The 20914-nt window shown below is 44.2% G+C and overlaps 2 protein-coding genes across 5 annotated transcripts; one reads left to right on the plus strand and one right to left on the minus strand.

Moving 5' to 3' along the window:
* Positions 1 to 558: 558 nt before the first annotated feature.
* aaas (achalasia, adrenocortical insufficiency, alacrimia) lies at positions 559 to 4973 on the plus strand. 3 transcript variants are annotated; one of them, XM_049753895.2, is made up of 17 exons: positions 559 to 694; positions 923 to 1058; positions 1667 to 1794; positions 2016 to 2071; positions 2141 to 2232; positions 2332 to 2378; positions 2548 to 2646; positions 2728 to 2871; positions 3021 to 3141; positions 3211 to 3335; positions 3460 to 3520; positions 3595 to 3685; positions 3841 to 3934; positions 4016 to 4083; positions 4371 to 4449; positions 4564 to 4648; positions 4747 to 4973. In XM_049753895.2, exons 2-17 carry the CDS (start codon positions 948 to 950, stop codon positions 4897 to 4899), a joined length of 1554 nt encoding a protein of 517 aa, XP_049609852.1. In that variant the 5' UTR covers positions 559 to 694; positions 923 to 947; the 3' UTR covers positions 4900 to 4973. The 3 variants fall into 3 exon arrangements, with proteins under 3 accessions (XP_049609852.1, XP_049609853.1, XP_068506059.1); XM_049753896.2 differs by having other exon boundaries at positions 645 to 698; XM_068649958.1 differs by lacking the exon at positions 559 to 694 and adding an exon at positions 744 to 762.
* A 276-nt stretch (positions 4974 to 5249) lies between these two features.
* On the minus strand, positions 5250 to 20283 carry col2a1a (collagen, type II, alpha 1a). Of its 2 annotated transcripts, XM_049753893.2 has the most exons (54): positions 19965 to 20283; positions 18472 to 18678; positions 17776 to 17792; positions 17654 to 17686; positions 17121 to 17153; positions 16950 to 17003; positions 16501 to 16602; positions 16253 to 16330; positions 15904 to 15948; positions 15743 to 15796; positions 15549 to 15602; positions 15338 to 15391; positions 15204 to 15257; positions 15039 to 15092; positions 14912 to 14956; positions 14776 to 14829; positions 14652 to 14696; positions 14515 to 14568; positions 14336 to 14434; positions 14202 to 14246; positions 14003 to 14101; positions 13870 to 13923; positions 13682 to 13789; positions 13541 to 13594; positions 13365 to 13463; positions 13233 to 13286; positions 12979 to 13077; positions 12831 to 12884; positions 12666 to 12719; positions 12161 to 12214; positions 11808 to 11861; positions 11671 to 11715; positions 11408 to 11506; positions 11188 to 11295; positions 11047 to 11100; positions 10896 to 10949; positions 10737 to 10790; positions 10575 to 10628; positions 10363 to 10470; positions 10207 to 10260; positions 10045 to 10098; positions 9810 to 9971; positions 9625 to 9732; positions 9285 to 9392; positions 9122 to 9175; positions 8913 to 9020; positions 8757 to 8810; positions 8560 to 8667; positions 8429 to 8482; positions 7815 to 7922; positions 7440 to 7728; positions 7114 to 7301; positions 6789 to 7031; positions 5250 to 6699 (listed from the first exon to the last, which is right to left on the minus strand). In XM_049753893.2, exons 1-54 carry the CDS (start codon positions 20056 to 20058, stop codon positions 6553 to 6555), a joined length of 4473 nt encoding a protein of 1490 aa, XP_049609850.1. In that variant the 5' UTR covers positions 20059 to 20283; the 3' UTR covers positions 5250 to 6552. The 2 variants fall into 2 exon arrangements, with proteins under 2 accessions (XP_049609850.1, XP_049609851.1); XM_049753894.2 differs by lacking the exon at positions 18472 to 18678 and having other exon boundaries at positions 19965 to 20282.
* Between the last annotated feature and the right edge of the window lie 631 nt (positions 20284 to 20914).

Here is a 20914-nt window from a genome sequence, read left to right on the forward strand (position 1 = left end):
ACTGTCTCACTCCCAGTGCTGAATTGACGTCACGTAGCTGACGGGATGCGCCGCGAGAGGGCGCCGCACCACCCCCCCCCAAAAACTGGATTACTGCATTTGGCTTACCTCATGGCAGCAGAGGTGGCCAAGGTACTCGCACTTTGTACCGAAGTAGAAGAACAAACTTTATAGTCAAAATACAAGAGTATGTACAGTCACTTGTTTAAAGAAATAAAAAAAAAAAGGTTTGGGGGAATATCTTGCTTCTCATAATCTGTTGCTGTCGTCATTAATAGTCCCTGGTTGACATTTCTCCCTACCGTCACTGTCACTGTTTCTTTGTACTAAAATCTTTATCAATCAATTCAACTTTATTTATTATTACTCATGTAACTTTATTTATTACTGCTTATATCTTTTTATTTATGTCTATGTCGTTTGGAAAGGTAACCAACCTTTTTCGTGAAGGTAAGGATTTGAAAGTATATATATCTGCTTTCAAATGTCGCAATTATGAGTAAAACATGGGTTAATAGAAGTAAATACTTCAGCCATGACATTGTTTGTTTGGATCAGTCTTTATGCACTGTTAACATTTGTCCTCTAGAGGGCGTCGCCTAAATTTACAAGAAGGAAAACATTACGTCCTGTTTGTTCCTCCTGAGGACCCGTACGCCTCTACGGCGGGATACCAGCATTTCAAGTACCAAAAGTAGGTGTGCAAAGACTTTGTTTTGTATTCATCAGAAACATAGCAAGCGTCATTTGACCTGGCATATGGTTATTTAAATTTCTTATGATTCAAAACGCAAATAATATGAGCCGTGCTGTCATCTTTGTCATTTGTCTGCTAAAGTGTTAGCGTGGCGTAGCAATAGCATAAGCACTTCGATGGTGTGGAACGGTTGTTACAAACAGTTGCTCTTCATTTGTACTTCAGGATTTGTTCCAAGTCCCTCCAAAAGATGTGTTCTCTGGCTTTGTTTAACCCTCCGCTTCACCCTGGACAAACGACTCTGTGCGAGACCAACAACGAGCTTCTGACGGGGAGCAACGCGCAGGAGCGGCTGCAGAAGGTCTAACCTAAATATCTTTCTTTCCTCAGAGTTAAAAAGTATTATAATTATATACAAATTCAGCCATTGTTCACTTGACTACTAAAATAAAATCATGATATTTGCACATGTTGACAATTTTGCTACATATGCCCATTAAACCCTTAGCCAAAACAAGTAAACAACAATAGAACCAATGTATCGGGTGCGAAATTTTCACGTTTGGTTAGACACACCACACTTCATTATGAAACTGTTTTTGTTTTTTATTTTTTCTTCAACCATCCTTCAAGTGAGTCACAGACAGGCCGACTTCATGCGCTTGTTTGATTGGTGAAAGAGAGTCAAATGTCACTTGTGATTACGTTTGATTGGTGAACAGCGCCTGAGCGAGAAGTCTCACATGACACACAAATAAATCATTGCACATGTATTAAATTGCAATAAAATAACAAATGGATCAAAATAAAATCAGCAAATCAAATGTAGCTTTACGTCAAGTAAAACATGTGAAAACTGCATCAAAACTACTCTGCCAAGTAGAATTTACTTTTCGTTTTTACATTATACATTGTGAACTGCTGCTTGATGTATAAATATTTGATGGTGATATTGTATGCTCTCTCCAGGACTCAAGTCCTCAGAGTTTGTACTTCCCCCGAGACTCCTTCAAGCTGCACAGTCGCACTGAGAGCAGCAGCAAGGCGGCCTTCTTGGACCACTCCGAGACCTTGTGGATGAGGAGTGCAGCAGCTTGGTATGCGCATTGCACCCTAAATGCTGACATGACGCAAACATGATTTCAGTCAGATGACTCGGCCAAGTGAAGGTTTTATTCCTGTTGGTTTTTTTTCTTCTGAAGAAGTTGAGTAGATATTGTACAAGTTCAGTCAGGGAAGTGTTTTGTAGGGGAGGAATAAACTATTTGAAACTGTGACAGTTATTATGTATGTTAGAAAAGCTTTCTTTGTCTTTCAGGCGTGATGGTGGTTTTACAGGGCTGTTAAATGAAATCGCTAACTCCCACGAAGAGGGTACGTGAGTCATGATGAGTGAGGTGGGACATATTCAGTCATGTATATCTTCGACTCCTTTTTCCACAGTGCCGAAATGGTTGTCTGTGAGTTCTGGGTGCATCCTGGCATTGCTGCAGAAAATCTCCTCTTTTCACAACTCCTTGTTCCCTCATCTCACAGTAAGCTCTGCCTGATTATTCAATCAATTGATATGCGTCAATGGATCTTAATGATGTTCGCTGCTAAACTGAAGTTTGTACCTGTCTTGTGGTCCGTAGTTGAGTAGTGAGGACATGATTGCAGAATTTTCACAAGCGCTTAACTGGTGAGTGAGATGTATGAAGACTCTAGACTTTAGCTCGAGTCAGAAGCATTTTGAATGGACGGATGGGTCACATTCAATTTTTAAGATTTAGCTGATTTAGAAAATGAGTTTAAAAAAAAAAAATCACTGTTTAAATGTGTAACTATGTGTAATCGGTACGGTTTGTCAGGTCAGACTGTGTGGTGCGAGCCTTTGCTTGGCATCCTCACACAGATAAATTTGCCGTTGCCCTGCTGGATGACTCAATAAAGATCTACAATCCCCAAAGGTGACAAATCTCCAATGCTTGAAAGATCCTGAGAGACGATGAGGCTTTTCTTCATAAAACCATGCCTTTTGTTTGTTTTAGTCTCACGACTCCAACCCTGAAGCACCGTCTCCAGAGGAGTGTGGCGGCAGTGCAGTGGAAGCCGCTGTGTGCGTCTGGACTCGCTGTGGCGTGCCAGAACTGTTTACTGGTCTGGAATGTGGACCCTTGCTCGCTGTCCACCAGGCATGTAAATGCGGGTATCGTGTATTCCTACAACAGCGATAAAGAAGAAGGCCAAAATCATCGCTTTTTATTCCCTCAATACTTCTGGCAAATTGCACAATGCTTGTTTTTCTTTGTGGTGAAATGCCCCATATGTCTCTGTGAAACAGGCCTTCGTCCGGATGCGCGCAGGTGTTGTCTCATCCCGGCCACTCGCCAGTCACTTCCATTGCTTGGTCACCCAACGGTTCTCTCCTGGCCTCGGCCTCGCCGAAGGACACAGCGATGATGGTACAAGGTTTCACCGTAGTTCACAATCATTTGGTGAAAGTGCTAAATTGTCAGTGTGACTTGTTTCAGGTATGGGATGTCGCGGCCGAGAGCTGTGTGCCTCTCCAGCGCGTTGGAGGTGGAGGGGTCAGCTTTCTGTCCTGGTCCACAGATGGGAGCCATCTTCTTGCCTCAACACCATCTGCGCTCTTCAGGTTCAAAATTCAAATCAGTCTCATTTGTAGACTGTCGAGGGTTCAGGGTTAATCAGAGTTAGTTTAAATGTTGATAAGTTATTGGTTTTATATTCTCATCAAATGACATCTGGTTATTCTTCAGGGTGTGGGAGACCAGGAGATGGACGTGTGAGCGTTGGCCATGTGAGAAAGGCCGCTGCCAGGTAAGCATTAGCGCCACATTTCAATCACTCTCATTTCTAGTTTCATTACAGCAAAGCTATTTTTTTTTCTTTAGTCCGGCTGTTGGAGTCCAGATGGGAGTAGACTTCTATTCACCGTACAGGGAGAAACTGTTATCTACGCTCTCACCTTCACTGAAACACCAGGTTGCGACATACTATGTACAAAATTGGGATAGTGCCACACAATTTGTCTTTCCAAATCAAATGGAGTACTAAATGTTGGTTCAGAGTCTTGACTTAAGAAAAATGCAAAGTAGCCAAACAAAGTGTGATTTGACTCGATTGTGATTTTATGATAGGGGTCCTCACAGGCACAACCAAAGGGTCACCAGTGGCATCAGTGGTGGCTGACCTATCGCAGACAACCTTTAACACATCCCAGGGAGAAGTCACGTAAGAGCTGTCATTTGAAGCAAAAGACCAAAAAAAAAAAAAAGGTATGAAAAATATGACAATGGGAGTTTCTTTGTGCAGTGTCGGTGGAGAGATCCAGTCTCTGACTTGGGATCCGAGAGGAGAAAGACTCGCTGTGCTTTTCAAAGGTTTGCTTATCTTCACATTGACTAATTTACAGTGCATTCTTGATTTTCATTTTTCTATTTCATTTTATTTTTTATTGATTCAGGCCAGATAGCACAGAAAGTCAAGACGATTAGCAAACGGGAGTTTGGGGTTTCAGTCTGAACAGTAATTTTAATCGATGCAAGTTGCACCTGAGTTCTCGACAAGCTATGAAAAAAGTGACTTTTAGTCACAAATATGCTAATGAGAAATGTGGAGTATTGTTGACATTACATACAGCAGTTGCTCATTTTTATTGGCCTTCCAGGTGATCCACAACTAGACCAACCTGCAGTCATTCCCGTCTTTAAAACCAGAACAAAGCCCATTTTCGAACTTTTGCCATGGTAGGTGTTAACATCCGTGGTTGCCTTTCATACTTGTGCGCTGGAGTTTCTTGTTTGCATTTTCAAAGGAAATGTATCCAAATGCTAAAATGGGTTTCTGTTGTCTATCCGTAGCGGTTTTGTTCAAGGGGAGCTTGGTGCCCAACCGAGACTGCTGCAGTTCCACCCGAATTTTCAACACGGAGCTCTGCTCACTGTGGTCAGTAGTCCCCTCGATTTGACTCCTTTTTAGAAAACAATGTGGTGTTTTCTCACCCCAACTGGCTCATGTACGATATCAAATGTTTGGCTCTGTAGTGTTGGTCCACTGGAAGAATTACCCACGTGCCTTTCTACTTCCAAAGTGGCATCCGTCAATTTAGGATCAATGGCAGTCCGTCGCTACCACGTCCTCAGGAACATTCTGCCGACCTCGTCAATCAGTCGCTCTTTACTGAGCTCTTGTCATGACCATCAATCACATCATGTCAGGAATATTTTCCATCAAATTCGTGTCAATAAAATGTATTGAATTAATTTTTAAACTGATTCCTGATGTCAGGTTTTTTTAAATTAGACAAAACTATGGAAAATTCCATTCTGCTATCATAACTTGGGATAAAATGACAAAAGACTATTTGTAACGCTTTTCATTTACCTAGTTCCTGCCTCTCACAATTATATCTCTATATTACATATGATTCTTTAGAGACAACAATCCTTAGCCACGCACTGAAAGCGCTTAAATTCAAATTTGTCGCATTATAAATGTTTCACTTTATAGCTAATGTTAGCTAATATGATCAAAAGAAAGAGAAAACTTTCCCACGCCTGTGATATTTTTATTGAAAACTCAAAGCAAAAATCAACTTCTTCATTCTGTTTTCCTTTTATTTCCAATTTACATCAATGAGAAGTGTAACAAAATAAAAACAAAACGGATCATAATAAAATTAATTTAAAAAATGTACACACCCTCACGCACACAGAGGTGTCCCACCCTGGTTGTTATTGAGCCACTTGGTTCAGCATTGGTGTGTGGACTTCAGCAGAGGTCTCGAAGTGTCCCCGGTCGCCACCTGTCTTACCCGACGGCCCCCACTTTTTGCAGGGGGGGAGGGGGGGGGAGTGTGAGCGTGGTGTGAGGCTAGTGGGAAATCGGGCTGGGGTAGAGGAGCATTTGCTACCGACTATTACAGAACTCATAGCACCTTCTGAAGAGAGAGCCACCTGAAGCAAAGGCGGCCGTTTGGATTTGAGATGTGTTTGTAGTCATCTCTACATTTTTGTTTTTCAGCGTGAGGTAGCTTCAAACCATCTGGGTGACTACAAGAAATGGCGAAATTGCTTAGGATTTTTGCAGAGCAAATTTTGCATGAGAGTAATGGGCAGTGAAGGGGTACAAGACTTTGGAACATACACCCCAAATGTGACCTCACTCTCCAAAAAGTGTTAGTGTGCATATAAACACATGTACACACATAATGTGGAAATACACATCAAACCATCTGGTTGCTTATAAACACAGACCTTTACAACAATAGAACCAAGGCTTTATAATACACAGTAAAGGTTTTGCTCCTGCTCACGATGGACAGGCGTGGAGTACCTGGAATATTTTCAGAATATTTTATTGGTCTACACGGATTCAAAATGCCATATTAGTGTGACAGGAGGGAACAGGGAGGGAGTTGGAGTAGGACTGGGACAGAGGTTGTGCGGCTGTTCTGTAGTGGAAAGGGGCTTGTCGTACTTACAAAGTGAAACCCCTCCAGTCCTACCTCATCTCTGCCCGTTCAAGTGAGACAATAAATAAGTGACATCAAGTCATGTTTCAGTTCTCCACAACTTTTGCTCAGTCCCTCTTCCTCCGGACTCATACCCGTCAACATTGGGCCATGACTGGAAACATGACTGGATCTCAGGAAGCGTGTTGACAGAGATGTACACTTATTGCCGATGCCCTTCAGTGCTAGCATCCAACTTGGAGAGCACTTTGTTGTGAGATCAATTTTCTTTTCGAATTCCAGTCTTCTTTATTGTGGAATTGTGTGTAGTGTTTCATGGTTGAGTTTACTTCGTTCCTGTTATTCTGGGGGGTTGGGGTCACTGTGATATTCCACTTTACAAGAAGCAGACTGGGCCTACATCCACGCCAAACTCCTGATCCGCTCCTCCGATATCCATAGGAGCAATGTCCACGATAGGCAGACGGGAGGTTTTCTGTGTTTTGTACTCAAAGACAGTTTTGCCCCACCGGCCTGTGTGTTTCTGCAAACGGGGGAAAAAAAACAACATGTCACTTTCACTCTCGCTTACACTTCACGGAAGGTTGTTGTCTGTCTGGCATCTGCACTCACCTTGCAGCCATCTTCCAACACGCTGTATGTGAAGCGGCTGTTGCCTTCTGCGCGGACCTCCACATCGTTGGAGCCCTGCAGCAGCAAAGCCTTCTTCAGGTTGCCTGTGGCCTGATCCATGTAGGCGATGCTGTTCTTGCAGTGGTACGTGAGGTTCTGGGAAGCCTCATTGGAAAGAAGCCTCAAGAAGGTCAGTTGAACACTGGCGGCGTTGGCGGCAGGGCCATCCTGGGCGTAGCTGAACTGTACACAAACAAGCAGGGCAGATCATTAGCTACTGTCATGAAATGTCAAAATGATCGCAAGGTTGTTCAGGTGCACTCACGTGGAATCCTCCATTCATGGTCTCTCCAAACCAGATGTGCTTGCGATCATTGCTCTTGCTAGTCCACCAGGACTTCTTTGGTATATTGGCAATAGTTGGGTAGACGCAGGTCTCACCGGTCTCCATGTTGCAAAAGACCTTGATGGCATCAGCTATGCTTCCAATGTTGGGGTCAACCCAGTAGTCACCTTGAGAGATGGAAGAAAGCCGCAGAGTTGAAGCACTGACTAATGCTTGAGTCTTCACAAGTTAGACTTTACCTTTATATCCAATTAGTTTTTATTTCTGTCATATATTTATTCTTCTACGACAGCAAATATTCTTACCGCTCTTCCATTCAGGGTGGCATAGTTTGAGGTCTCTGCAAGAGCGAGCAGGGTTCTTCTGGGAGCCATCGGGGCTGCGCAGGTTCTCAATCTGGTTGTTGAGCGACTTGAGTGTGGAATCAACCTCAACATCGTGCTGTCTCAGGGAACTGGAGGCCTCATCAGCCCTCATGTATCTCAGTGGATCGGGAGACTTCTCAGTCTGACCCAAACCAGCGAAGGCAGACATGTCAATGCCAGGGCCTGGGGGCCCAGGAGGACCAGGGGGTCCAGCGTTTCCAGGAGGACCCTAAAGAATACCCAAAACAGCAAATGAAGGGGAAATACTATGCAAAAGAAATAACATGAAATGAAATTGAGATCTGATTCACATACGGGTGGGCCACCCTCTCCAGAGCGTCCACGAGGTCCAGGTGGTCCAATGGGGCCAGGCTGTCCGTTAGATCCATCTTTGCCAGCGGGTCCAGATGGTCCAGGTGGTCCCTAAAGAAACAGCGTTAAGCCAAATGGAAAAGTGGATGATGTAAATGTGATTTCTAAACTTTGCATATTGAGTATAAAACCTTGGTTCAGTGACGACACCCAAAAAGTCCAAAGTATTCAAAATGTACTTTCAGCTTCCCTGTATTACTTCAATCACTTCCAGACCACTTCCCTTATTATGCATGAAGATAATTGATGTGGTGACATTTCCCTTCATTCCTCTTATCATAACCCTTCTGCTTATCTCATCTACAAGAGATATTACAGCCTATTCTGACCCCCCTCCCCCCCACCAAGAGTGGTTACCCCCTGTCTGTCAACCTCTTTTCCTAATTACAAAATGCCTCCAGTGCTCATCTTATCACATGGACGGGGAATTAAGTCCTCGCACTTTGCTGTCCCCATCTTTGCCAAGTGATTGGAGAATTGCTCAGAGTGCACCCTGTGACCCTCATTACCATCAAATAGCACACGATGGAAAAATGTACGTGACTCATTTTTCACACCTTAGCTCCGTTTGGTCCTGCGGGTCCAGAAGCGCCAGCATCTCCAGCGGGACCCTGTTGGAACAAATGAAACAGATTAAGCAACAAAGTGAATGCAAATGAAAGATGCTTAATGGTTATGAGTTCCTTACGGGAGGTCCAGGAAGACCCTGCAAACCAGTGAAGCCACGGTGACCTTTCTGTCCTCTCTCGCCAGATTCACCACTCTCTCCCTTATCTCCACGTGGTCCTTGGGGTCCCTGGATTGTAGGAGTGATGTCTCAAAATTCATAACTCATATAAAAGCATCATCTTCACTCTAAAGTAGATTTTCATTTTAGATGCTTACAGCCATTCCTCGTGCGCCTGCGAGTCCAGGAGGTCCAGCAGGTCCTTGTGAACCCTAAAGAAAGATGTTCTTTCTTGTTCACATTCAATGTAGTGCATTTCTCCTCTGCTCCTATGCTAGCTTTTTAGAAGTGTCAGTTTTTCCTGTGTTACTCACAGCTTCTCCTCTATCTCCTTGCTTGCCAAGAGGTCCAACAGGGCCAGGGGCACCAGGAGCACCAGGAGCTCCAGGGGCACCAGCAGGACCAGTGTTACCTCGCTCTCCCTATAGGAAGAAGAGCTCATTGACTTAGTCGTTCTTGCCATAAAGTTTTTCCAATCCCTTTTTTCTCTCAGATTTGAAGAGCTTGTACTATTTTCTCTCACCTTGATTCCAACAGATCCATCTCTGCCAGGTGGACCATCTGATCCAGGAGTACCCTGAAACACAGACGGATAAACTGAATACAGTATTACCTTTTGTGTATACATATAGATTCACGTAAATTATGTGATTGATATGTCCATCTGTCTCTGTATTTAAGTTCACCTCTCTTCCAGTCTCTCCAGCAGGTCCAGTAAGTCCAGGGGGTCCGACAGGTCCAGGAGGTCCACGGTCACCACCGGAGCCAGGAGATCCTTGTTTACCAGGCTCACCCTTGACACAAAGTGGGTATTCATTTTATACTTATTGTTCTTCTTTGGTGCCCCATCAAGGTCCCAGAATCATGGTCTCTCTCATGACTTGAGAATATTCATAATTATAAGAACGATATGATTTATAAGATGCAAATCAAAAGAAGAAAATAAATTGGGGCAGTGGATGTTGAATAGTTTTAAATGCAACTACAGTATGTAACAGAAAAATCCAGAAGGAATCAATAACTTACAGAAGGTCCAGGAAGACCAGGGAAGCCTCTCTCTCCACGCTGGCCAGGCAAACCAACAATACCACGAGATCCAGCCAAACCCTGAGGCCCTGAAGGTCCATCAGCACCCTATACAGACAGACAGGATATGAATCTAGTGCAGATCCTCTCCTGGCAGTAAGAGTCAGTCGGAAAGGGCAACCCACAGGGGGTCCATCTTCTCCGGGCTCTCCCTTTTCTCCTTGCGCACCAGCAGGTCCTCGAAGACCAGCATCTCCCTGTCTTCCGGGGGCCCCTGCATCACCACGGGCACCCTTTGGTCCGTCTTTACCAGAGGGTCCAGCAGGTCCAACGGAACCAGGGTTACCCTGTGACAGAGAAAACACCGTTGGTCAAGAAGAGTCATAAACAGAACTTTTGAGATCATTTGGAGATACTTACATTAGGCCCAGGAGCGCCTACTCTACCAGCAGCACCAGGGAAACCAGTGGCACCCTGTCAAAGACAGAACCGCTTGCAAATATAATACATTTTTACATTGCACTTTCACAACTGATTATTCTGTTGATCCTGTCCTTGTAAAATTTTCTTGAGATGACTTACAGGAGCTCCCTGAGCACCACGTGCTCCTTTAGGACCAGAAACACCAGTTGGGCCCTGACAAAGAGAAACACCACACATAAGTACTGTACTTATATCTCATATAGAATCACCTTCTGTGGATTCAGATTCAATTTGGGGCTAATTCTGAGTACCCACCACAGGTCCGGGGGCACCTGATGGTCCCTGAGGCCCAGAAACACCAGCCTCTCCCTTCTGTCCGCTCTCACCAAGCTCTCCCTTGACTCCAGGCTGACCATCTGCACCCTGTATGTATCACACATGGCAGCAACATTGCTATGTTTGATAAAGAGGACTTTAAGATGAACGTTTCGTGAGATCAAATGTAAAGTAAATATAAATATACATACAGGAGGTCCAGCAAAACCAGCAGGCCCAGGAGGACCTCCCTCACCACGGTCACCCTGTAAAAGGTTAGAAGAGACTCAATCAGATCCGGCTGAATTGTAACAGGATAATACAAAGCTCACTGATCAAAAAAAACCATCTAATGACAACAAGTACAAGCTTACAGGTGCACCACGAACGCCAGGAGCACCAGAAGGTCCTGCAGGTCCATTCTCACCCTGGGTAGAAGAAAAACAGTCAAGCCAATCATAATAACTTGGATAGTATACTATACAAAAGGGTTGATTTCAAATTGTGTCCTATTAGCATAGCAGAAGTAGCACCTTGGCACCATTTGGTCCAGCAGGTCCAGGAGGACCAATAGGACCGGTCAAACCCTGAGGAGGAAGGGAAAGGGCCCGAGTTATTGATGTTCATTAATGTTTAGGATTAAAAAAATAATAATTGAAAAGCACAGCATTGTTGTGGACTCACTCTAGAACCATCCTTTCCAGGAGCTCCTTCAGGTCCCTTTGCTCCATTATCACCCTGTTGGACAAAGAAAAAAAATGTTCATCATACATATTGCCATAAGGTAAATGTGAAAGGATTTTTGAACAAGAAGTAAGGACGCACTCTGTCTCCTTTGGCTCCTGGGATTCCGCCGGCTCCTCTCTCTCCGGGCATACCCTGCAGGCCAGGGGGTCCCTGGGGTCCTGCAGCTCCAGCAGGTCCAATGGCTCCCTAAATGACGATCAAGGTAAGGATTTTGATGATGAACAAAAATGTTGGTGGTGCAGACTGAGGACACTATTTTAGGTTGTATTCAATAAAAATGTTTTGGATCCTTACTGACCTTGGGTCCATCACTTCCAGGTGTTCCGGGAAGTCCGCGTGGTCCTTGCAGACCCTGAGGACCAGCACCACCCCTCTCTCCAGGGAAACCACGTTCACCCTGTTTGGAAAAAGGTACACTGAATTAGCAGGAGCGACACAATCGTTATCATGGCATTTATGTACGATGAAGAGGTAAAGGTGACGAAATTGTACGATGAAGAGGTAAAGGTGTCGAAATTGTATTTCTCCTTTAAATAACAGAAAAGGAAGATTAAAACGTACTCTTGGTCCAACAGCACCAGGAGCTCCACCTTCTCCAGGAACACCCTGTAGAGAGAAACCAAAAAAGTTGCAATGAACACTCTTACAACAATATCACACTTTGTAGTATGGAGATGTTGAAGTGAAAAAGTATTCACCTGGTCTCCGGGTTTTCCAGCCTCCCCAGGGGAACCAGTTGGTCCAGGCAGACCCTGTTTGACAAAAAAGGGACATTTTTTTAATATATTGTGTTTATCCATCTTTGTGAGAATAAATATAGTGGTAACCTTTTGAAAACTAAGGTTTTGCAGCAATTTGGGATTGACTGGTACATCTGTACTTGGTTACTATGAAAACACTATGAGGTTTTGCATCTAGATCTCCATGTGTATTTCCCTAATGAGTCAACCATACATGTGTAGAATAATAATCAGAGATAAATTCTTAGCTGGGAGGGACATTCATTGTGTTGGTCCTCAATATGATTGTAGGGTTTGATGAAGGAACTAACCTGGAAGCCAGAAGGTCCGGGTGAACCTTGCTCTCCTCTCTCCCCAGCGGGTCCCTGAGAAAGAAATTGGTGTTAGAAAAATAGGTAAATATAAAAAGTAAATATGAAAGACTTTGAAATCCAATCTTGTTCCAATAAGTTCCGCTATTTCATCGATTCTATTGCTGTTCTGAGACGTGTAAAATTTTTGATAATGCCACTGCTGGCCACCAGATGACAGCACTGTTTTACACTTTGTAAGTTTGAAAGAAGAAGATGGACCAACAGAAACTAGGTCACCAGTACTTCAACATCAGCCTAGTTTATGCTGAAAATGAAAATTAGAAAATTAAAAATTAAATTAATCATTTAAAATCCTCTGTAATCCTGCTTTTTTCATCTACAGAAATGTACATCTTTGGGCAAGATTATTGGTGTATATCGTGAGATGACAAGTTAAACATGTTAGCTGGAATGGTCTTGAAGAGATAAGCAATCTAGTAAAGTGAGAGAGAATGACACTTACAGCGGGGCCTGGCGGTCCGGCTGATCCAGTCTCACCATCTTTTCCGGGCAGGCCCTGTTCAGAGAGGAACACTTCAGTTAGCATTTTGCTAATAGAATTTGATAAATCCATCAATGGGCGTGAAGGGCAGGTAGAAAACATTAGCAGTAGAGAAGGAACACTTACTCTCAGACCAGTACGGCCAATAAGACCTTTCTCTCCAGATTTCCCAGGCTCGCCCTGTTGAACACAAATCAGACAGCCTTAGAAACATTCTCAATGGGGAAACACAAAAATAACTGAGATTTTTCTAATTCTATCCTGACAAACTTACATTGGCTCCTTTTGGTCCAGGGAATCCCATCACTCCCGGCTGTCCACGGGCTCCCTGAGGACCAGGGGGGCCGGGGCGACCATCCTCACCAGCGGCACCCTGTCATGACCAAATACACAGATGAAAACTGAGAAACAGACTTTGCCGCAGATGTAAAGAAAAACATTAAAGTGTTCTGGCTGGTCAACCATTTTAATTATTTATTCATTATATTGATTATCATGCCTCAAGGAGGAATTCCACTTAGTACTCACAGAAGGTCCAACTTTGCCCTGAGGACCAGTATCTCCAGGTCGGCCAGTAAGACCCTGCAAAATGCAAAGCAGTTAGTCAGAGCATTTCAAATGTTTCACTAATTTGCACTGTTGATGTGAGGCAGCACTCACTCTTGCTCCAGGAAGACCAGACTCTCCTGTGCGTCCGGGGTCCCCGGTAGCACCTTTAGGCCCAGCGGCACCAGCAACACCACGGTCACCTGGGGCACCCTGAAGAACATCAAAAGTCACAGTTAATTACAAGTGTCACCATTCCAGCAGCCAATGCAGCTCAACAACGGACCCACCTTAGCGCCAGCAAGACCATCTTGACCAGGGAAACCACGGTTCCCAGGAGCTCCCTGGAAGAATTAGTGGCAAAAAGCATCATCAGAATTAGAACAACATAACTATATCACATTTTCTTGCTAAATGGAGGCAAAGCCTACTCTCTCTCCGGGAGGTCCGAGTGGTCCGGCAGCTCCGGGCTCTCCTCTTGCACCTCTCTTTCCTTCCTCACCAGCTGGGCCAGGTGCACCTAGGGGACCAGCGGGGCCCTGGAAGCATCAGGTTATATTACTATAGCAATTCAATCATGTTGCAATATTTAGTCAAATATAAGTCCAAAACCACTTACAAGTTCGCCCTTAGGTCCTGCTTCACCTTTGAATCCGGGAAGACCAGGGTCACCCTAAGCCAAACATGAAAAGGAAGAAGATGAGTAATGGTCAACAACTTTCAGAGCTTTACAAATCACTCAAGTGACTCACAGACTGTCCTTTGGGTCCCAGGGGGCCTGTTGCTCCCTGTGGTCCAGGGGGGCCTCGGGGGCCAGGGAAACCTGGGGCACCAGCAATACCAGGACCACCCTTGATAATAATAAAAAAAAAAAACAGGACACAACAAAAGTCAAAACTGAGCAAACACACATGCTTCACAATGTTATCAAATTGAGGAGCGTGGATTTACAGCAGATCCTTTGGCTCCAGGAATACCATCAGTTCCAGGGTTACCCTGTTAGGCAGTGATAAAGGACAACATGTCAATCAGATCTTGAGGACAGTTTGAGGTCATTACTGGTGTGGACGATAATAATGACAAACCGATGCTCCGGCAGGTCCAGGAGATCCTGGAGTACCGGCCTCTCCACGGGGACCCTGTTGGCCTTCAGCTCCGCGGGCTCCAGTAGGACCAGCTTCACCCTGCCAGGATACGATGACATTTGTACCTCTACAACAAGCTGTTTTTTAAAACATAAAGTCCACTGGAGGTCTGTACACACCTTGGCTCCTGGAGATCCTGGGAAACCTGGAGCTCCAGCAGGACCAACAGGCCCCTAGAGACAGAAGGCCAACCTTCAGGTTAGTGCTGTGTCATTTAGAATTGAAATAATTTGAATGAGTTAAAAATAAGACATACAGGTGGACCAGCAGGACCGGGCAAGCCATCATTTCCACGAGCGCCCTGTGGAGTTGGAACAGGAAAGTCAGGGAATAGAAAGGAAAGGATGCTTGGACAAAATAAAATAGAGACGAAAACTCACTGCGGCTCCAGCAGCACCGGTGCGTCCCCTCTCGCCTGGCAGACCACGTGGGCCCTGAAATGTTGGAGAATCAAGTTGAATTGAGAATCAACCAAAAAGCATTGAATGAGAATTATCACTAGTGAGAAGCACTCACCATGGGTCCAGGGGCACCATTCTCTCCAGAAGCACCAGACTCTCCCTATTTAAAACAGCCACAAGATTAAAAATCAATCAAATGCAGGGACTGAATGATGAATACAATTTTGAAGCGTTGTTCTCACCTTTGCTCCTGCAGCACCGTTCTCTCCTTTCGCTCCATCTAGACCAGGGTGTCCCTACAGTGAACAGTGACAAGATTGCTCAGACCTCAATGAGGAGCGTCACATTGCGTCATAATGCCCTTTTCACGAGGATGTTTTTGATGTCAAAGAGTGATGCCCACTTACTCTGTGTCCTTTGATTCCAGGAAGGCCAGGAGTTCCGGGGAATCCACGAGCTCCCTGAAGTGAAAGAATTGAAATTAGATCTCGCTCCAGTTTCCTCGCATGACGTCACCAAGTGATTGAAGCTCATCTCCAACCTGAGGTCCGGCAGGTCCACGCTCACCAGCTTTGCCAGGTTTGCCACTCTCACCCTACAGTGAAACAAATTGAAGGGTTACAATTGAATGGCAGCAACGTAACGACTGTGGTTGAAGGATGAGAATCAACAATGGAATAATATGGAGTGCAATTTTCTGTCCTGTCATATTATGACTGCTGTCTCAAATTTTGAAAACAACATATCCTTACATCACTTCCTGGTTTTCCTGAAGGTCCAGGTGGTCCACGGGGTCCCATTGCTCCCTGTTTTGAAATAAATGGGCAGTGAGCGTCATCTACGAAACAAACTTTAAAAAAATACAAGCATTGCTGATGTAATATTCATCAACCGCTAAACATAAACGTTGGTTATCTCAATTATTAGAGCAATTGTGAGTACTTACAGCTGGACCGGGCTCTCCAGCCTCGCCAGGGGCACCCTGAAAACCTTGTGGCCCCTATGTGAAATATAACATATATATCAGGAAATGTACTTAAGTAAAAGCACATATAGAAGATTATTTTTTCCATTATTTGATTTTTGTGCGATGATAAATGCACTTACAGGGGCTCCGCTTGGTCCAGGAGGACCACGGGGACCCATTGGACCCTGCAGGGGAAACATACAATGATAAATTAATTTTGCAAAAACATGGCTATAACAGTATTAATTTATTTCTCTAGCAGCTTGAGAAGGATGTCATTTTACACTTAAATTAAGTCGCAAAAAATATTGTATGTAATTGTGTGAAATGAATTATGCGTAAAATTCACAATTGTACATTAATACAAAAAAATAGACAAGAATCTGTGTATGATTATGACGTTGGCCGCAAGAGGGCAGCATTTCAAACATTTCATTCAGGATTTCGACTTGACGTTGGAACTGAGCGCAAAACAGGATGCACATGTACCATTGGTCCCTGCATCACTCCCATCTGAGCACCTCCGGCCTTCTCATCAAAGCCTGTAGACATCTGTGCAGCAAAGTTCTGAAAAAAAAAAAGTTTTACACCAAAGGTACACTCACTGTGGCTTTATTCCAAGTAATACATGCCAGCTCCAAGCTAAACAAAAGCACCCTTTGAAAAGACATTTTCTTCCCATTTGCACAGAAAACAGTCATGGGATTGAAATATTGGCAACATGGATTAAGACTCACCCCTCCAAGTCCAGGGGGTCCAGCTGGGCCAGCTGGGCCAGGGGGTCCGGGGTTTCCGGGAATCCCAGGCTCTCCATCCCTTCCACGAGGTCCAGCGTTTCCCTTGGGAGGAAAAGGTATTACATTAGCCTTCAGTCACAGGTCATGTATTGAAGAAAAGACAAAGCTAGTGCTATGGTCACCTTCCTAAAATAACGGGACAAGTTAGTATTTCTGTTGTTTTCTGAAGTCACAAAAAAATGAACCAAAATTTGAATAAATTATATTATTTTAATCATTGTATTTCAGGGGTAGAATTGAACGATCTGTTCAACTAAGTATGTAGTCGATTTTAGCAAAGGACCTCCCCCCCCCAAAAAAAAATCAATATACTTATCTGTAGTGTGTCAGTATTTGCGTGAACAAGATAATAATAGTACACTTGATATATATATTTTTTTATCTCCTACCTTGTCACCCTTTGCCCCAGCCGGTCCACGTACTCCCTGGTCACCTGGGGGGCCCTGCGAGAACAAAATAGTTCAACTCAGCAGCTTTCCAAGTTTGGCCAACACTTGCTCAGGCCAGCAAGAAACAGCTTTTAGCAGCCTACAAGAAGGCCAAAAGAGCATGATATTTACCATAGGGCCTGCTGGTCCTCTTGGTCCTACAACCTGCAGACAGAAAAAAAAATTGTTACAAATGGACAGTAAGCAGTCCTTTGTTTAACAGCAACAACATGATGGAGATTTGATTGGACATGCCAAGTTTGGCTAAAAACATCACCTTTGCATGACCTCTGCTTGAACTGACTTCACCTGACGTGTGTGCGTGTGTGCTATGAAGCTGCTGAGAGGATCTAAGAGGATTTGATGGGGTTCACTGCGTTCAAAGAATGTTGGATTTTGCTCATTTATAGAGAGTAACAAGGCCCCCATGTAGATAACCCGTAATGATCATAAGCCCCTTTAGGAGGGCTTATTGGGCACTACAGGGATAAAGAAAGGGACTTTATGTGGATGATGAAATGAAAGGGCATAATGGGACATTAAGGTGAGTCACTTTGAAATCTTTAAGAGGTGCAGGATCCATTGTTAGTCCAAACAATTGTTCTTTCGTGTGCTATTATCCTGTTTTATAAATTGCATTTCAGCCTCCAAAAGGATTTACTTACATCTGCAATATCACCTGGTTCACCTTTTTGACCCTGGTTGATAGAAAAAACAATGTTAGTAAGCTAAAACTCAAGTTTAGAGAAATAAGAAAACTTCATATTGAATGTTCCCAGTGGCTCACCCTAGCGCTGATCGTCTCTGTTGGCGATGGGTGGGTGATGGGAAAGAAAACACAACATATTTAAAAGCATTTCAAGACATTTTGTGGGTTATCTTAAAATTAAATTCTACTGTTGAATTTGAAGGGAGGAGAAATGATCAAATATATCATGATGCTATAGTGACCAAACCCACAGGCCAAAAACCCATCTTGGTTAGTGGAGCTGAAGCAAAAGCAAGCATGCAATGTGATGTGATGATGATGATGAAGATGAATTATGATGGTGGATTTAGCTTCTTTAAGATAAAAGATGCCAATAGATGGCATCACTTCACTCCAACCTTTCAATCATGGTCCAGTTCTATTAGAACCTTGGCAGAATACCTCCTTGCTTTGTTTGGGTTTGATATAAATATAGACCACTTTGACATCACACTGCAGAATTAATACAGTGTGGAACACAACTGTAGTGATTAATTTGGACTTTAACTCATTCACCAGTTAGAATCGACGTCTATGTCCATCAGTGGCAGTGAATGCATGTGGATCCAATTTAAGTGAACTGTTCAAAACGAATGATTCAAAAATGACACAATTGCTAATCACGCAGCCAGTTTGGATCATGCAGCATTCCCCATTCGGTAGCGTTAGCAAGGGTGAAACAAGCCGAAAGAGTAATTTATTTATTTATGGCTAGGTGAATAAATAAATTACAACCAAAGGGGGCACTGGCATCAGCAGGGCACACGGGGCAGCACTCTCCAGGTGGGATGACAGGGTAGGCACACTCCTTCATCTCCTCGCAGATTATCTCATCACACAGAACCGCGCCGCTGTCACACACACAGATTCGGCACGGCTCTGGCTTCCACACATCCTTATCGTGATACAGATGGGCGTCCTGGATGCAGCCGTCTGCCGCCTCTGTTGTGACCAGCAGGGCGCGTGTGGAAGGGGTGAGGGGGGAGGGAGGGGGGAGGCAACGAAACAGTTCCAGAGAAAGTTAGGAGAAGTTTTAGCTTTTTAGATGCGCATTTGTTGTTTAGAAATTGTTTGGGAAAAGGAAGATGTGAGGTGGCGGGGGCATCATCAGGGTGAGATGGAAGGTGCGTGGTTTGTAAGTCACACAGGTAGACAATGGTGTCCCTGAGTCTGTAACAATTCAAAGCATTGCAAGGTGTACAAAGTTAAAACAGTAAAAGAGATTCAGTTGTGTGATTGAATGATTTGAATGACATTTGCTTCAACTAGTGCTGCGGTGACCCCCAAACACAAGTTTGAATTTTATTTCACAAAAGCTAAAACTTGGCATTTAAGTTGCTGTGTCCAAAGCTGGAGTGAATATTTTATTTTTTTTAATGTGTACAGTACCCAACGTGTTGGGCCTCTACTGCAGCTATGAATGAAACGCTCTTTCAGGAACACTGTGCCCAATTGACAAGCTGCTGCCTTAGGTAAACAGCAGGGTCTCCAAAAATTCTCCATCTGGACCACATAGCACCCGGACAAACACGCCGGCAACTTAAGAAAGCCTGATTTGTTTGTCTGGCCAACTGCTAACTGCTGCTATTTGCTTTTTAGGAGTATTTGAGGTGTTGAAGCACAGCATGAAAGTTGCCATCTACTCCCCAGCCAAAATTCAGAATGGAGAAAAATGCACTGAGCTATAAATTGTGTCTTTTATCCGTCGGCTTCCCACTCAATTCATAACCGCCACTGACTTGCTGCTCCCCTTTGAGCCTGCTAGGCTGAGGTCACACACAAACTGTTGAACCCTGACATTTCCCATCACGACAACAATCATTTTTGCTCCCAAGCTGAACCTTTCTGACTCTCCAATTACATTCATAGCCAAGCATCCCTGCTGTAACTTTTAAACCCAATAGACAGGTGTCCCCTTCTGAGGCAGCAGAGTACAACCCTGAAGAATTTTGGAAAAACTTTTATCTGTACAGTCGGCACTGGGCGAGTACAAATGAGCACTTGTTCACCTGCTCGGCCATCCCGCACAGACAGACCTTGACATCCTCACCGAAGCTACAGAAGAAAAAACGGAATACCCCCCTCCCCTACAAAATCACAGTATTTCATATCGTACTGCAGACTTCAATCGTCTCGTAACTCCTTGTCCAAAAGAGATGCTCGTCATCACGTTTTTTCTCTGTAAAAACAAAAGTTACTAAAAGAAGAAAGAAAAGTGGACTACTTACGGCCCTCCTCTTGCTGACATCTGACGGCAGCCAGTAAAATAAGTTGGGATGCTACAAGTAGCAGAAGAGTCCTTGAATCCACAAAGCTGAACATGTCTAAATGTTAGACATGCAATAGCTCGGGTGAGAAATGAAGGGATGGAGGAGACGTTGAGTCACTTGTGTGTTGAATGTGTGTTCCCAGAGACGAAAGGCACCATGCAGTCAAACCCTCCAAAGACTAAGTGGAATCCAACGCGGGGCCCCAGCTGGCACTCTGCACCCACCGCGTCAGGGCAAGCACCGCGGTTTTATGTCCACGCTGTCTTGCATGGATCTTCGTATATTCCAAAATGCCAGTCCTTCCCCCAGACCCCCTGTCGAGCTGAAACCCGAACCTCATATCCCTCCCTCAATTCAGCACCGTCTACTCTCCCAGGGATTTTTTTTTTTCTGCAATTCCTTCTTCCCTTGACCCGTTTGGCCTGGCCAAGAGATGCACCTTCACTTGCAGCCGATGTGGACGGCAGAGTGCAGACCTTTTGCGATATCAACTCCAGTACAACAAAATTGAAGGACGGGTATTCTCAAATTTGTTATGAAATATTGAGTACATCGAATAAAATTGAATTTCTGGCTTGAACCAAGCCATGGGTCGGCAGGGTTGATTGTTACGTCTGTGGATTACGGATTCAACTTTTAGACAATGTGTTCAACTGGTCATTGTGTTGTGTTCACGGTCCAGTCCAACTTTCTGTAACATCGTTATGTTTGGACAGAGGCAATTAACAGGAAGTTGTGATGAACAGTAAAACATTCTGTGAGGAACTCATTGATGAGGTTTGACCACATCTTGCGGAAACATTTTGCTTCATTTTTTCGAAGATTTGAATCAGATTTGAATTTGAATCAGCTTGCCTCTTACATTTCTGTCACTATTGTATTTTGCGAAGCTGCAAGGTGATGAAACG

Source organism: Syngnathus scovelli, chromosome 2 (genome assembly GCF_024217435.2).
Source record: "Syngnathus scovelli strain Florida chromosome 2, RoL_Ssco_1.2, whole genome shotgun sequence".
Lineage (NCBI taxonomy): Eukaryota > Metazoa > Chordata > Actinopteri > Syngnathiformes > Syngnathidae > Syngnathus > Syngnathus scovelli.